Here is an 18,335-nt window from a genome sequence, read left to right as displayed (position 1 = left end):
AGAGGACACTGCAATGAATGAAAAATGAAGGGAGCTTCATTACAAAAAAGTCTGTCAAGATGGCCGTCCGTCAGGAGGAGCTTCGCGCGCATCCGAGATGGCCCTCCGCATATATCCTGTAAGATATCCTGATTATGAAGACAGATTATTGGAGATGAAACTCATCTGATATCTTAGTTGCTTTCAAAAATCGATTTGGACTTCGGGAACCGTCACAATGACGATTTGAACTTTTGAGGCCCACCCTACGGCGACACCTGGGGCTCGAGTCACTGAGACGCCCGGGAAGTAGTTGAACAACAACGGCCCAAGGGGTTCTGCTCATTGCCTTGGAGTTAACTTTCGGTTTCGTTTTGTGTGTCTTTGGCCTCATTCGATCGCCAGACTGAACGATTGCCCGTGGTCTAGCCAAACTCAGCAGGTCCATCGTGTGCCACTGATCGCGAGTGTCTGTGTGCTGAGCTACACTGCCGCTACTGCCACTGGCACCCGTTTTTTGAAGACTCTGGCGGGTTGACCGCGAACGGCCATTTTCCCCAGGTCTCACGGGCTCTCGGGGGCACACTGCCCAATATGGCGGGCAGGCCCGACAACCAGAAGCGGAAAACCAAGACGCCTCTTCGGGGGGGAACTGTTCAAACGAATGTCATGGATCGATATACCCATCCCAAGGGCTCCCCCGGAGGTACGAGTAGGACCCTGGAAGAGGCTAAGGATGACCCAGCCGCGCCGATCGACTTGACTCTACAGGATGTCATGGGCGCCATTGCCAATATGAAACCTCCATTGGCCAGCAATATAAGGCTCTCGCCCTTAAACTCGACACTGTAGCCATTGACGTCACTTTGATTAGAGCGGACTTATCAAAGACTAATGAGAAGGTCAAATCGTTAGATCTGAAGACCTCCAGCCTCACGACCGATGTGTCCGACTTGCAGACGGAGGTCGGCAACCTGCGATCCTCCAATGATCTCATGGCTCGTCGACTGGAGGAGTTTGAAAGTAGGGCCCGACGCAATAACGTAAGTATTATCGGGGTCCCTGAAAACTCGGAAACTCCTACTGCAGATCTCCTTGTGGAGGGCCTCATCCTAAATCATCTCGCCCCCATGGGACTGAGTAAATTCTTTTCTGTGGAGCGTGCGCACCGAGTGCCGGGTGGGAAACCGAAGCCGGGTGCCCCTCCGAGGCCGATTATCGCCAGAATTTTTAACTTCCGAGACAGAGACGCTATCCTGCAGGCATCGAGGGTGCGCGGCCCCGTGAAGTTCGAAAACACAATGGTGAGCTTTTACACGGACTTCACCCAGTTCGTTCAGAGGCAAAGGATGGGGTTCCAGGGGGTGAAGCGAAGGTTCAGAGACATGGACTTAAAGTATGCGATGCTATTTCCAACTAGGCTTCGTGTCGAATATGAGGACCGAACTTTTTTCTTTGATCGTCCCGAGAAAGTGAGTGACTGGCTAGATACATTACCAAGGCGGAGCGACCGAACGGAGCACTCGGGTGGAGCTGAGGGTGGTGTGTCGGAACAAGAATGACAAAATGGTTCCCGACTTCCGAACAATCAACATACCATACAGCTGGGTTTGATGACTTTCGTACTAATCTGATATATTGTTGCATACCCGTGGGTGGTGGGGGGAGTGCCACCCACGGGTATGCAACAATTTGTTTGTAGACTTTTTGTTTTGTTTCTTTTTATAGACTAGTTTAATGTCAGGGCTACAGGCACACTGCAAGTTGGGGTGGCTTTTGAGTCTAACGCAGGGGTGCAGGGTGGGGGGTATTGTAACGGGTTCAAGTTGGGGGGTGGAGGGGAGTGTTTGGGTGTGTTTTATCTTTTCTCAAGGCAACGTATTGTTTATTTCTTGGATCTGGTCACTGTGTTTGCGATGGGGTGGATTCTGCATTCATTTCCGGGATGGGGGGTAGTGGGTTGAAACTATTGTGTTGTAATGTCAATGGGTTGGGGGATAGGATAAAGCGGGGAGTGGTGCTGCAGTTGTTGCGACTCCTCTCCCCTGATGTTGTGTTGTTGCAGGAGATGCACTTGATTGGAAATACTTGTCACGCCATGAATCGGCGAGGGTACCGTCTCGCTGTACACTCTGGGTTCACCTCTGGTTCTAGGGGTGTGGGCATCCTAGTCAAGACCTCTCTCCCCCTTGAAATAGATGAGGTGATTTTTGATGATACGGGGGCTATGCTGCTCTCACCGGGAGATGGGAGGGGAGGACCGTTTCGCTGATCTCTGTATATGTCCCGCCCGGTCTACAGACCTCGACCTTTGCAGATCTTGGGCGTGTGGTGTTGGGGCTTCCTGAGGGCATCCTGATACTAGGCGGAGATTTCAACTCGGTTGTCTCCCGTACCCTAGATTGCTACCCCCACAGAGATCTCACTAGGTCGCAATCCTGGTTGAGTGGGTTCTTGGATACACTGGGGCTGGTAGATTGCTGGAGGCTGATGCACCCGGACCAGATACAATACACTTTTCACTCTGGGGCCCACGGCAGTCTTTCTAGACTGGACTATGTTTTGATGCCGTCGGCACAGGCCTCCTCTATCAGGGAGATTAGACACCTGGCCCGGGGCATATCAGATCACTCCCCACTGTGGCTCCAGATGAACACTAGTATGGGTAACGAGGGTCGGGTTGGTCCGATCAATCCTTGGTATCTCCGCAATCCCAAAACCCGTGCAGAGTTGATCAAGTCCCTGGATCAGTATTTTGCTGAGAATGAGGGGTCCGTGTCCTCTTCTGTATCACTGTGGGAGGCATTTAAGACGGTCATCCGTGGACAGGCACTATCGTTAATCGCTGGCGCCAAGAAAAGTACAAATGAGGAGGTGGTCCGTTTAGAGACTGAAATAGCTGAGCTTGAAAGGGAATTGGAACTGGGAGTCACTCGTGACAAGCTTCATACCCTTAGCCTCAAACAACTAGATTACAAATCCCTGGTTACGGATGCTGCGAAAGTCATGAGTAGAGAGCAACAGGGCAGACTGTATGATGTGGGAGATAAGGCAGGGAAATTGATTGCCTGGCTAGATAAAAAAGAGAGGGCGAGTCGTGTGGTTCCAGTGATTGAGAAAGCTGATGGAGTGTGTGTGACTGATCCGACTGAGATCGTTGAGTGTTTCGCGGACCATTTCCAAACTGTATACTCCCCAGTTTCTGATAGACCTGAGGAAGACTCTCATCTGTTGTTGCGTGACATTGCATTGCCTTGCCTGTCTGAAGCGGACAGGGACCTAATGGACGCAGCACTCTCAGCGGAAGAGGTGGCCGTTGCTATTCGCTCCGTGCGTTTGGGCAAAGCCATGGGTCCAAACGGTCTGCCCATCGAGCTATACAAGTTGCGTCCTGATAAAATGGCGCCGTACCTCCGCGACATGTTTTTAGAGTCGCGGGACATCGGCTCCCTCCCTCGTGATCAGCGTCTCGCTACCATCGTGGTGATCCATAAGGAGGGGAAACCGAGGGATCGCTGTGCGTCCTACAGGCCCATTTCGCTTTTAAACGCCGAACCAAAGATTCTTGCCAAGTTGTTGGCACATCGCTTGATAAAAGTAATTAGTTACTTGATTCACCCGGATCAGTCTGGTTTTATCCCACACCGCAATACCGCACTCAACCTGAGGCGTCTGCACGGTGTTCTCGCGCGGGCCGCGTTTCTGCGCGAGCCGGCCATTTTGGCTTCCTTGGACGCTACGATGGCCTTCGATACACTGGAATGGCCATATCTTTGGGCCGCTCTTGCGAAATTCGGCTTTGGTCCCGGGTTCATTGGCTGGGTGAAACTTTTGTATGAGGAGCCATTGGCGCAGGTGGTAGTGAATGGTCGAGTGTCTAGACCCGTTGTCCTCGGGAGGGGCACGTGGCAGGGCTGTCCGTTGTCCCCACTTCTTTTCGCCCTGGCCCTGGAACCTCTGGCCGCCTGGTTGCGATGGGAGCCTTCGATGAAGGGTATTCAATGGACCCCGGAATTCGAAGATCGCATATCGCTCTACGCAGACGATATTCTGTTGTACCTTACGTCCCCTCGAAAATCGTTGAATGTTTTGATTGATGTGCTCACCTCGTTTGGTAGAAATTCTGGCCTAGTGATCAATTGGGCCAAGTCCTGTGTGTATGTGCTTTCGGGTGGTGCCCCCTCCCTGCCGCACGGGTGCCCCGTCCAGGTCTCGCAAACCAGATTCAAGTACTTGGGGATTTTTATATCTTTGGATCCAGTGGCTCACTATGAACGTAATCTGCTCCCTCCTCTTCAGAGGTTAAAACTTGACGTTGTGGGTTGGCGCAAGCTACCGCTTTCGCCACTCGGGCCGCAGCTCTTTTTAAGATGATGTCCCTACCACGATTTTTATACGCTCTCCAGAATACATTTGATATTATTCCGGCGAGTTACTTTCGAGAGGTGGAGAGTCTTCAAAGGCAATTGATCTGGGATGGACGCCCGCGTATTGCCCTTCCTAAGCTAACACTTCCCTGGTATGACGGGGGTATAGCACTTCCGGATATCAGGCGATATTACTGGGCCTCTCAGCTGGGAGCGATTAATCATGGAACATACGCACCGGCCTCTAACCCTGCATTTGAGATGGATAAATATTTGTTACCGGGCGGGAACTACAATAGGGCGCTTTATTCCAAAGCAGCGGGAAGGGAACTATCGGGACCCACTAAGATTGCGGTACGAGTGTGGCACGACGCTAATGCGGCAATGGGATGGAGGGATCGACTGACCCGAGCAACTCCGTTGTATGCATCTGAAAGACTGGGATGTCTTTGGAAGACAAAAGGATTTGAAAAGTGGGATATGATTGGTATCAGTAGGGTGAGTGATCTTTGGGTCAAGGGTAAAATCAAGACCTTCGGGCATTGAAGACAGAGTATGAGTTGAGTGACAGGGAATTCTTTCGTTATGCACAGATTCACCACGCATTGAGTTCGGTTTTTCCTGGGGGCACTAGCATCCCCGAATCTTCCCCACTCGAAGATCGGGTGCTTGACGGCCACATGCCCGACAGCACTATTTCTTTGATATACAAGAAATTGATTAATGATCGGTTGGATTTGTTGGTGCGTCTCAGGGAGGTTTGGACCAGTGACGGCTTAGAGTTGGACGACGAGGACTGGCAATCTGCGCTATCCTCGCCTAAGGAGGTCGCGATTCCGGCCCGTCTCCGACTGGTGCAGCTCAAAATCCTACATCTTGTATATGTCACTGGCCCGCGCTTGATTCGTATGGGCTATTCCTTGGATGGGTTATGTAAGCGTGGATGTGGACTGGTCGGAACCTTCCTCCATATAATTTGGGAGTGTCCGGAGGCAGTGGTGTATTGGAATCGTGTCCATATTGTGATGGAAAGGGTCATGGGAGTGGCGTTATTACCCGAGGCCAGGCGCTGCCTATTGAATGTCTGGGAGCCGAATGATTATGGTGTGGCACAGAAGCAGTGGGCGACCCTTGGGAATATGATTGCTAAGAGAGACATCGCACAGTTGTGGGTCTCGGTATGGAAGGAGAACATAGACTGGTGCATGTTTAGAGAGAAGACGGTGTATGTGGCTACGGGCAGACCTAGGAAGTGGAATAAAATTTGGAGCCAGTGGAACTCTTACCGTGGAAACATATGTACGCCTCCATTCGTTGAGACTCCAGAGGTTCTCCTCTCCCCCTGATCCGACATTCCATGTCCCGTGAAACTTATGTGATTACTACTCTTGTTTCCTCACTGCCCCCCCCTTGCATCAATGATTTCTGTATTATACTGTACTGCGATTTTTCCCCCCCTTTTGTAACACATGTCCACATGTACTATTTTATTGCCTTGTGTATAATTTCTTTTTCTTTAATAAAAAGTTTAAAAAATAAAAATAAAAAAATAAAAAGATGGCCGTCCGAGAAAAGAGCCCAAATATAGCCCAATTATCACCCAAGTGTAGCCTAAATATAGTAGCCCAATGGTAGAAGTGGGCAAAACAGCTAAGTAACTCATGCAAAAAATAATGAGGTGATCAATTGGATAATAAAATAAAAGTAGCAACTAGTTTAAAAGCCTTTTTTTGCTAATTAAGGACTCGAAAAATATGTCCTAATTTTAGCTTTGTGGAGCTTTAACCGTAATTCCTATGAGAAAAAGAGCCCCATTATTTTATTCAAGGAAATGCTTTTGATTCACAGGCTTTAATACTATCAAGATGACTTCAAGTGTGCCAGGCGGAAGGGATAGTGGCAGCACAATGCACCACGTAGGGCAGGCAGGAGGCGCAGTTGCATAAAAATGGATAATGAAAGGCAGGGGGAGGAGGCAGGGGCAGCAAGCCAACCATGCAGGACAGGCAAGAGAGGTTGTGGCAACACAACAGGCCATGACCGATTGGAGGGATGGGACAGGGGTATAACAACAGACAGTGGAGGGCATGAGGGATGGGTATAGGGGTAAGGGCATCGGGAACAAAGGGAAGGGGCAGTGGAAGGAGTATCAAGCTGACCATGCAGGGCAGGTGAAAGGGGTAGTGGCAGCATAATGAACCATGCAGGGCAAGCTGGAGGGGGCATGGCAGTACAGCGGACCATGGAGGGCTGGAGGGAGGGGCAGTGGCAGTGGCAACACAACAAACCATGGAGAGCAAGAGGGACTGGGCAGGTGCATGGAATCGCTCAATGGGGGGCTCGGGCGAGTGGTCAAGGTCAGCAAGCACAGGTGGGAGGGGCACTGTCAGTAAAACAGGCCATGCATGGCAGGTGGGGGAACAGTGGCAGCACATCAGACCATGGAGAGCAGGCAGGAGGGGGCTGAGACATGGCAGAAAGGGAAGAACGCTGACCACTCAGGGCAGGCAGGAGAGGCAGTGGCAGCACAATGGACCATGAAGGGATGGGTGAAGAGGCTAGGACCCACACATGGACAAAGGAGGGCAGGGATGAGGGGGCAGGGGCAGAAGCAGAAAGCTGATCATACAGACAGGCAGGAGTGGCAGTAGAAGTACAACCTACCACCGGGGGGCAGGAGGGAAGGAATAGGGGCATGCACATGGACCATGGTAAAAGTGGGAGGAGGGCAGGGGTAGAGGCAGCGGCTAAGAGGGTTAGTGGCAGCACAACGGGCAGTGTATGGCAGTTGGCGAGCAGGGGCATGCACAAAGGACCACTGAATGCAGAAAGGAGGGGTTGGTGCTGGACTCAGACGTCAAGGGCAAGGGCAGTAACCTGACCACACAGGGAGGGCAGGTGAGGCTGTGGCAGCATAACAGACCATGCAGGGCAGGCAGGAGGATCTCCGTGGGCAATGTAGGGAAGGAGGGAGGGGGCCAGGGCACACACATGGACAGTGTAGGGCAAGGGGAGCAGGGCAGGGGCAGCGAGTTAACCACACAGGACAGGCAGGAGTGGCAGCACAACACATCATGCAGGGCAGGCAGGAGGAGCAGTAGCAGGTCAGTGGGCCTTGGAGGGATGGAGGGAGGGGGCTAAGGCACATACATGGACAATGTAGGGCGAGCAGGTCAGGGGCAGCAAGCTAACCACACAGTGCAGGCAGGATGAGCAATGGCACCATTAAGGACCGCGCAGGGCTAGGATGAGGGTGCAGGGGCATGGACTCAGGCAACAGAAGGCTAGGAGGAAGTGGTTAGGGACCACTAGCTAAACTTGGAAAGCAAGCTGGAGGGGCAGTTGCAGCAAAAAAAGGCCATGCAGGGCAAGAGGTAAGGGGTAGGGAACAGACTAAGAGACAGGGAACAGATTCGGGCAATGGGGGGGCAAGGGCAGCAAGTTGACCATAGACCTCCCTATACAATTGGCCTCCCTGGTACATCATACTGCCTGCATGGGCAGTGGCAGTACAGGGGACCAGGAAGGGCAGGGGGTAGTATTCAGAGGCAAGCAAACAGAGAGTGAAGGACCAGGAAGAGGGAGAAAGGAGCCGAGGCACCAAGAATGCCGGCTTGGGAAGTAAGCTGTCCACAGGATCTGGTAGGATGGGACTGGGGGAAGGCAGATAGTAAACGGTGGACAGGCAGAAGTGGGATGAAGAGTCCACTCTCTCTGCTCACCCAAGCGTCATTAGATGACCAGTCCCCTACTACACACAGAATCTACACCGGTGCATACTTATTCACTTAGAAGCCAATATCTCTAGACACACAATGCTCATTAGGTGGCTAACACAACCTTTGCCCTGTAAACAGAGAGTTCACTCCCACCAGATACCTAAGCCCCATTGGTTGATCAAATCCCTGCTATGCACAGCCTTCACCCTTTGCACAGCACTTAATAGAGAGCTTACTCCTTCCAGACCCCCATGCCCATTAGGTGACTAAATTGCTAGTATGCACAGCCTTCTCCCTGCGCATACAGCTTCACAGAGAGCACACTCTTCATACAACCAACCCTTATGGGTCAAACCTGTAGTACACACAACCTTCACTCTGTGCAGAGCTCTTGACAGAAACTCTACAATCTTCAAACATCCAAGCCTTGTTAGCAGGCCAAGCATATTGCTCAAATTGACACTTATTAGCAGTAAAAACAATATATAGAAACATTGCTCTCTATGAAGCCTATTAATTACCTTTCAGTGTGATAAGTGTATAGCAAACTCTCAGACTCACAGAATGATGTCATCAGTGTTGTCATCAGTTATGTAATCAATTATGTCATTTGAGATGTCATAGGTAATGTCATCAAGCAAGTCATGAGGGATGTAACATATAAGGCCATAAGCAATACATGGAGGGGGCACAAGTTATAATTAGCTCCCTGAACCATAACTGGCAAATTTCAGTACTTTTTTTGGTTTTAGGTGTTAGTTTTCAACTTATTTCAATGCCTAATTATAATGTTACTTTAACCTCTGTTTTTTCCAGTGAATTTCTAAGGTTTTTTAGCATGAGCTAAAAACAATGGTTATAGTGACGTTACAGCTAGGCATGGTAATTAATGCCTTACTTTACATTAAACAACCTTTGAAATTTACTGGAAAAACAAAGGTCAAAGTCACACTGTAGTTAGGTGAAAATGTCAAGTAAAATATACCAATTTTAAACTAAAAACACTGTGAAATTCACCAGTTATAGTTAACTGAAGTAACTATAACTTGCGCTCTAGCTATGCATAATGATGTCATTAATTATGTAATTTCATATGTCATCAGTTATCAATGTTATCATAGACCATGTTGAGTGATGTAATCTATGAGGTAAGCTGTGGATGGCAAGTGCGCAAATAAAGTTTCAGTAATATGTGCTTGGTGGTTGTACGTTGGGTGAAATGAGCAAACCTGCCACTACAAACAGTATAAGAAGCTAGATCTGTTTCCAGGTTCACCCAAAATCGCTTGTGAGTTCATTTTTCCACAAAAAATTGTTTCGAGAGAGAATTTACCTGCAAAAATGTATGCAATGAAAATATCCAGCAGAAGTAGGATTTCTGAACATATTTATTTCTGGACAGCTACTTTTAGTGAATGTACTTTTTAATGCTCATACTTAGTAAAGTTCAGAAACAAATACTTCCAAAGGAAAACACCTTCACTTCAACAACACATATGCAATATTTGGCATGGCCTAAGTTCATATTACAATGTCTGGTATCTATCCAACTTTGACTAACCTTCTGGTTAATAATCCATTACTAAAACATTTTGCAAAATAGAATCCATTTTTGCCATAGTAGTAGATATAAGATAGAAATAAAATGTATTTCAATACTTTGTTGCTAGAAATAAAATGTATTTCAATACTTTGTTGCTAGAATGCTATGAAATTTCTTGTGACTTAATATTGCTAGATATTTTTTTTGGTGTTAGAATCAAATTAAACGTACATTAATTAGGAAAGGTACATTTCTGTCCATTTCTGTCCATGGACTACATCATTATTTTTAACTGAGAGATGCTACTCATTTTACCTGATTTTATCTGTTTTATTGGTACCTGATGTAATGGTTTATGCTTTCATGACAAATTGTCGAGTAAAGCTCAATTGATGATGACATCATTATTGTCATGCCATTTATGCAGGATGGAGAAGATTGGCCAGTCATTTGTATACCTCATGTTTCACTACAATGTCAAAGTTCAGGAATGAGAGAGCTTAAGTGTCTTAAAAGCACATCATCTCGAATAAGCACAAAGAATAGAATAAGGGGTTGATCAGCAGAAAGGTAGAGTTCAAGTTGCTTGTGTTTTTTAAATCTGTAGCATAAATGATACGTATACCCAAATACTAAGATCATTTTACAGCTCAGGCAGGAACACAGAAGTCAAGCTAAATCCCTAATGTATGCTTTGCCCCAATGTAATCTGTAAACTGCACAGGTTCAGGGATTCCTTGCCCTCGGGTTGTCTAGGGAAGGAATATTCTTCTGCCTCCATTAGTATCTCTTTAGTGCAAAGCGAGAAGGTCGCTCTCTGCCCTAGCTTGCTAAAAGTGGTGTTGCAAGATTTGGAAATGTCGACCATCTAATTTCACAGCTAATAGACTTTTTCTGAAGTTGCCAAAAACTGTGACTTTTCCGTTCACACTAATTTGCTTTGGCAAAATAAAAAGCTCCATATTTGTTTTTTTATGTATAATATTTACATTTTAGAAAATTTTACACTTGTCTTTATCCTATACATAACTTTAAATCCTAGGAAACTTCCCTTTTAATTCAACATTTAAACCTTTTTATATTCTTTAGTACGTGTTGCATTTTTGATTTGCAACGCCATTTTTGTTTTAGAAAACTTGCAAACAACTTTTGTAACTTTCAACAGATTTGGGACCGGCTACAAAAATGTTAACCGTTCCTTTTGGAAGAAGATGATATTTATTTCAAAACTTATTAAAGCACTTTTTTTAACATAGTTTTAAATAAAAGCTAATAGTTAAAGCGTTTTGAAAGGTATGAGTTTATCAAAGGTCACATAGTTTTTCCAGATATATTCCTTTGGCATTTAAGTTGGCCTAATTAAATTTTAACAGGGTATTATTGTCAAAGTATCAGCTTGAGTTATAAATGGCAATTGAATTAAAAGTAAACCTTTCGAAATATTATACGGTTGTTATTTGCGTAAACTATTAGGCACAGAAAACAAGCGGCATATTCATGGCGAGGACCTCTATAGGACGACATTAAAGGATGTGTTTTTTATCCATGGTGTCCTTCATGAAAGCAGCTGGGTGGGATTTAGGAAAAGAGAGATGAGCACTTCTGGGGAGGAATGAATGAAGTGCTTTGTTACAAACACTCCTGTAATAAATGTAGCACTAGTTTAAAATAAGAGTATTATTTCAGCTGGAAGCTGATAGCTCAGTGAGCAGAGTATCTTCTGTAAATACCTGTTCCGAAACTGTGTGTCAATGGATAGAATCCTGGTTAGTTAGCTCAGGGGGTTCATGCACCTTCTTCTTAAAAAAAACCTGTGTGTAATCTACAAGTTCACATGTCTGAATCCTGCCTGAGTGGACACCTCAACACTTCATCCTTCTGTGGTCCTTTATCCTTGAGGTGGGTAATACTAAAATCTGCTATTTCAGACGTGTGCAGCAGAATAAATTCTATGTGAAGCTGTATTAAAACAACCATTGCTGGGGATGAATATTTGTTTACTGTGCCCTGTTTTTTCTCTGCGCAGGATTACTACGTTGTGATTCTCTGCCCCACGGAGATGGACCTTCAGGTGCGAAGAGTGCTGCAGATCCCGCTGTGGTCACAGCGCGTCATCTACCTCCAGGGGTCGGCACTGAAGGACCAAGACCTCATGAGGGCAAAGTGAGCTCATGACTTTGTAAGACTTACAGGGGCACTAGTGCCAGGCACGGGGTAGTTGGTAAGGAAAAACCCCTATCTTGAGTACTCATGCTACCTTCCTATCATAACAGTACCGTAGGCTCCATGTCTTCATCAGAAATAGAAATCAGAGGGCCGGTTGTTTGCTTTCTCGAAGCAGTATCGTATGAGTAGTGACCGCACTCTTTTACAGAACAGGGGGCCTCATTTATGAGAAATGACACATCGCTGTGTGAAAGCAGCAATGCGTCACTTCTCAGTGCGCACTCCTTGCGTCATGATTAATGCATCATATTTATAATATAACGCATCATGTCGCAAGGAGTTACAGATACGTCAGTATTTCTGACGTATCTGTAGGCGCAAAAGTGACGCATTGATGGAGTGTGTCACAAAAGTGACGCAACTCCAGCAATGTGTACTTTCACATGGGCAAGTCCCATGTTGTTAGTGCTTGCGTCAGTCTTACGCCTGCCATGAACGTAAGATTTTGACGCATTAGCGGCCAAGAAATGGCGCAGTGAAAACGTATCGATTTCACTGCGTCACTTCCATGACCCTTTCTTGCGTCAAAACGCCCCCCTTGCATACATTATACCTGGCGCAGGTATAATGTGATGCAGGGGTTTACAAAGTGACGCATCTACCTAGATGCGTCACTTTGTAAATATGGCGCAACAAGGTGCATTTTTTACGCCACTGGTGCGTCACAAAAAGTGACGTACCGGCAGTGTAAAAGTGACGCACAGCCTCATAAATGAGGCCCTAGGTGTATAGAATCCTTCCATAAATCATCACTGTCCGTAAAAACTACTCTTCACACAAAAATAAAATGTATAAACAGCACATGAAGTTCGAACAGAACCTCTGAACATTTCCCCCAGACTGTGGACAGCACCCGCACTGCAGGACAGAGCTCACAAATACTACTCACTCACTAGTTGTTGATTTCCTTTCGAGGACGAACACACTGATCTAACTATGTAGATATGTTTTTAACAGGCTATGTTCAGGGTCACCGGAATTATGCGACAGAGGAGGACCAAATTATGCTGCAGGGTTGACTAAATTATGCAGAAAATAAAGGCAAACTGTGCTGCATAATGCAAGACACGTGATAGTTTTATTTCATTTTGTACTTTTTTACACAAGGTTGCAGTTTGTGCGCAGATTCCATCTCTTTAGTACTAGTTTAGCAATCAAATACAGCAGTGAGCAACTGAAAGATGACCAGTTGTTTTTAGTAACTTTTTATCCGTTTGAGCTAGAAACAAAATTGCTGCAAATCCATAATAATGCGAAAAACACCACAGCAGCAGAACTGGATAAGTCCAGTGAGCCTGGCTATGTGCTGCCACTGTTTCATGTTCTTCAAATGAACAGGTGTCACCACTTTATGCAAAGACTGATTCCATTGGTAGAGATTGGTGTCACTGGGAATCTGCCCTCTGGTCTATTACCTATAACACAGAGGTCTTTCCAAATGTCCTTATAATTAGTCAAAAACACTTCCTTTCCCCTCCACTTTCTGAGGCGTATCCACCTGCATGGACACCACGTGGCCTAGGTAAATCTAAAAACAGCCCTCCCTCCCTCCCGCTCCACTCCCCATTATGACCCCCGCCTCAAAAGGGGCCATAAAGGGGGTGCACATCAGCAGAACTTCCGGGAATCCCAAAGCACCAGGGATTGAGGTCTTGACCACTGGAAGAAGGAAGGGTAATTAGATTGATGAAGATTACTGGTAAGTAATCGGAGCATTATCTCCTCACTCCTCACTCCTGCCTTATCCCGTTCCTTATTGATAGATGATAAAGCAAAGCAAAGCAGTAAACTCACACTTGATCTTCAACAAGCACAAATAACCTTGAAATAATACAAGATGTACCAGATGACAGAATAGGGTATCATCAAATGTGCACGCATTTCAGGTCTTCTGCCCCCTGTGTCATGCTCTCCGCAGCCACCCAACCTTCCTGTACATTTTCCCACCTCCCTCCTCCCCACTTCCCTCCCTGATGTTTCTCCTCCCCGCATCTTCTTCCAGTGCCTCTGCAGCCCTGCCCACCACTCAAACACTCCTACCCATTTCCATGACCTACTTAATGGCAGTTGCTCTGGACCTCATTGAGCAGGTGCCTAGGCCAAACTACCCACCTTCCTGTGACTGGTCCTCCAACCGATCAAGGCCCTTTCGGACCCAGCTCTCTTGTTTCGAGGCTCCCACCTCGCTCCTTCTGCTCCATCTCTTCTGCTGTCCATTTTTGGCCAGCTCCTTTTGCCCTTTCTTCTTTACCCAATTCTCGGCCTCTGCCAAAGCTCTATCACCCACCTGTGCCTTTTTTTCACTTCACATTATTGTCAATCTTACACACCTGTTTTTCTGCTTGCGTTCTCTTTCACCCTGTGTGCTTTTGTGCTCTTTTCACTTGTTTTTGTCACTCTTTTCATTCGATTTTTCTGGGTATTCTGACAGAATATCGACCTCAAAAATATAGAAGTAAAAAAAATTGAGGTAAAAATATAGAATGCAAAAATATCGACTCCCTATACTTAAATAGGTAAGAACAAAAATATAGAAAAAAAATATCGACGTCAAAAACATAGTTGTACAAAATATCGATATTTATATATGTTTAAAATAAAAATAAAATATTAAATAATCAAATGAGTTAAAATCATGTATTAGATTTAATATACCTTTTAACAAATACAACAAATAAACGTAATTTAAAAAAGTTAAACACACAAACTAATTAATATACATATATTTACTTTAAAATAATAAATAAACTATTAATTATAATGTATTGTATAATTTTAAAATTATATAAACATTTACAAATATATATGTGTATGTATATATATATATAAATATAAATATATATACCAATAATATAAACTGTAATAAAAACATTATATTCTAAATTAAAAAATTAAACTATTTTAAAATCTTTAAACTTCATTTTCCCACTCCAGTCAGTGCAACAGTAGGGAAAGTTTTGGATAGCGGAGGGTTAAAATTTAGTATTTCCACTCCAGTCAGTGCAACTGTAGGGAAAGTGTTGGATAGCGGAAGGGTAAAAATGACTATTTCCACTCCAATGAGTGCAACAGTAGGGAAAGTGATGGATCGCGGTGGGGTAAACATGACTATTTCCACTCCAATAAGTGTAACTGTAGGGAAAGTGTTGGATAGCGGATGGGTAAAACCTGCTATTCCCACTCCAATGAGTGCAACAGTAGGGAATGTGTTGGATAGCAGAGGGATAAAAATTACTATTCCCACTCCAGTGAGTGCTGCAGTAGGGAAAGTGTTGGATAGTGGCCGGATTAAATGTACTATTCCCACTCCAATTAGTGCAATAGTAGGGAAAGTGTTGGATTGCAGAGGGGTAACAATTAATATTCCCACTCGAGTTACTTCAAAATTTAAAACAAATAAAATATTAACAACAACAAAATATCTAAAAAAAACAAAATAAATTAAACAATACATAAATATGATACTAATTTAAATACAAATATATGTAATATATGTAATATTAAAAAATAAAAAAATATAATGTTACATACATATGACAAATACCTATGAATATTATGTGAAATAAAAGAAAAAATATTTTCAAACAATGTTCTTTAATTAGAAAATATTACGAAACAAAAACATTCATTATTACATAAATTTCGCTTTTTTATTTCCTACCCTATAACCCCACACATTTCACAACCCACATCTAAATTAAAAAAAATTACTTCCACAATTAACATAATTAATTACCAGTTAAAGAAATATTATTAATTAAAAAAACAAATTAAAAATCATACAAATGAATTACCTTCCCACACTTTACCCCTATAATCCTCACAACCCACACCTAAAATTAAATTGTAAAAAAATGTATTACACAATTAAAACTTATTTCAATTAAAAAACTAATAGTATTTAACAACTAATGATAAAGTAAGTAAAATTAATGTACTCCCCACCCTTTACCCCTATAAAATTAAAACCCACATACAAAAAATAAACAGTTACCATAATTAAATATCAATTAATTAATTAATATTAATGATCAGCAAACTATTAATTAATTCAACATAAATTACTTCCCAACCTTTACTTCTATAAACCCCACAGCCCACACCTAAAATTAATTACACAATTTCCATATTTACTTTTCAATTAATTCATTAACAACTAATTATTATTAATTAAACATAAATCACTTCCCACCCTTTATCCCTATAAACTCACCAACCCGCACCCAAAATTAATGACACAATTTCCATAGATATTTTTCAATCAATTAATTAACATCAATTAACAACGAATTATTAATTAATCACAAATACATTATTTCCCACCCATTACCCCTATCAACCCCGTACCCAAAATTAATTATGCCATTTCCTTATTTAATTTTCAATTAATTTATTAACACTAATTAACAACTTATTAATTAATTACAAGAAATTACTTCCCACCCTTTACCCCTATAAACCCCACAACCCGCACCAGAAAAAAATTGCACAGTTACCATAATTAATTAGCAATTCATTATTATTAATTAACAACCAATTAATAATTAATTAATATTAAATTACTTCCCACAATTACCACTATAAAATCTCAATTAAATAAATATTATTAAAAAAAATTTATGAATTTATTATAATTAAATTACTTTCCACCCGATTCCCCCATAAGCCCTCAACTAATTAAAAAATCGATATTTTAAACAACTATATTTTTACAAATGATATTAATGACTTCTGCATTTTTTAATGATATTTCTTACCTTAAAATCGATATTTTTGGCCACGATATTCTTCCTGTCAACATTTCTGACTCACGATATTTAGGACTCGATATTTCTGTAGTTTCACATTTCCAACTCGATATTCTGTCTGCACCCGTTGTTCTGTTTGCTTTCTCTTGCACCCTTTGTGTCTTTTTGCTCTTTCTACTTGTTTTTGTCACTCTTTTCACTCATTGTACTGCTTCATTTCTCTTTCACCACAGGCGCCTTTGTACTCTTTTCACTCATTTTTGTCACTCATTTTCTACTTGCTTTATCTTTCTCCCCTTTTGCCTTGTGTTCTTTTCACTCGTTTTTTGTCAATCTTTCACCCTTTGTCTGCTGGCTGTATCTTTTCCCCCTTGTGCCTTGTGCTCTTTTCACTTGTCCTTTGTCAATCTTTTAACTGTTTTTCCGCATGCTTTCTCTTTCCCCTCTTGTGTATTTTTGCCCTTTCCACTCATTTTCTTGGGCTTTGTTCACCTGTTTCAGGCCTTCATCTCCCTCTGTCGTGCTCCCTGCATCCCCTCCCTCGTGCCTCTTCCCGGCTCCCCGCTCCTTACCTGCTCTTCCTGCCACATATCCTTCATGCCTCTTCTTCCTGCCCCTCTGCAGTACGCATCTACACCCTCCCAGATCCCACATAATGGCGGTTGCTGTGTGTCTGCTCTGTTGGCACACCAAAGCTACACCAGAGGCTGCCCTGTATGCACCGTCCAAGCCTAGAACCCACCCAGTGCCACGAACCCTGGTCCAATCGCCCCTCAGCGATACTCAGCAGCACACCTTTGATCGCTCAACCCTCGATGCATCTCCTTCCACTGTTGCTGATCTGTGCCAGACACCATGGTAGGAGCCTTCACCTGCACCCATTGCTGGTTCATGTGCAGCAGCCTACCTATACACCCCAAGGAAGCACCAGCAACACCATCAACACCCCCACCTAACACCACATGCTAGAGCATGGGTACTCACAAACTTTCTCTCGGGGGCCAAATTTACAGTGTGGTTTGTGGCCGGGGCCGCACAGGTGGGGGCTGGGTCAGTGGTGGAGGGGGCGGGGCTAGAGCAAAAACATAACTGTGACCATGCGTCGCCCCTGCAGCGGACGCATTCATCCACTGAGCCACTGAGCCACCAGACCAGGCATACACACATATCCCTATCTCTATCTCTCTCTCTCTCCCTCCCTCCCTCTCTCTCTCTCTCTCTCTCTCTGTCGTCCTCCCTCTCTCTCTCTCTGTCGTCCTCCCTCTCTCTCTCTCTGTCATCCTCCCTCTCTCTCTCTCTGTCACCCTCCCTCTCTCTCTCTCTCTGTCGCCCTCCCTCTCTGTCGCCCTCCCTCTGTCGCCCTCCCTCTGTCGCCCTCCCTCTCTCTCTCTGTTGCCCCCTCTCTCTCTCTCTCTCACCCTCCCTCTCTCTGTCGCACTCCCCCTCTCTGTCGCCCTCCCTCTGTCGCCCTCCCTCTCTCTCTGTTGCCCCCTCTCTCTCTCTCTCTCGCCCTCCCTCTCTCTGTCGCACTCCCCCTCTCTGTCACCCTCCCTCTCTCTGTCGGCCTCCCTCTCTCTGTCACCCTCCCTCTCTCTGTCGGCCTCCCTCTCTCTGTCGCCCTCCCTCTCTCCCTCTCTCCCTCTTTCTCCCTCTCTTCCTCTTTCTCCCTCTCTCCCTCTTTCTCCCTCCGTCCCTCTGTCTCTCTGTCTCCCTCCTCCTCTGTCTCTTTGCTGATCTCTCCCTCCATCTCCCT

The 18,335-nt window shown here is 44.7% G+C and overlaps 1 protein-coding gene across 1 annotated transcript in view; it reads left to right on the top strand.

Moving 5' to 3' along the window:
* The window catches only part of LOC144764134 (potassium channel subfamily T member 2-like), a gene marked incomplete at its 5' end in the record, with an annotated part of 1,271,238 nt that overhangs the window by 817,865 nt on the left and 435,038 nt on the right, over positions 1-18,335 (top strand). The window contains one exon of the mRNA XM_078650285.1: positions 11,635-11,771. Coding sequence (XP_078506411.1) covers positions 11,635-11,771 — 137 coding nt within the window. The remainder of the gene's footprint in view (positions 1-11,634; positions 11,772-18,335) is intronic.

The sequence above is a fragment of the Lissotriton helveticus genome, chromosome 1_1, assembly GCF_964261635.1.
Source record: "Lissotriton helveticus chromosome 1_1, aLisHel1.1, whole genome shotgun sequence".
In the NCBI taxonomy this organism is placed as follows: Eukaryota; Metazoa; Chordata; class Amphibia; order Caudata; family Salamandridae; genus Lissotriton; species Lissotriton helveticus.
Note: the sequence above shows the minus strand (reverse complement) of the source record. Positions and strands in the feature narration are given on the sequence as shown.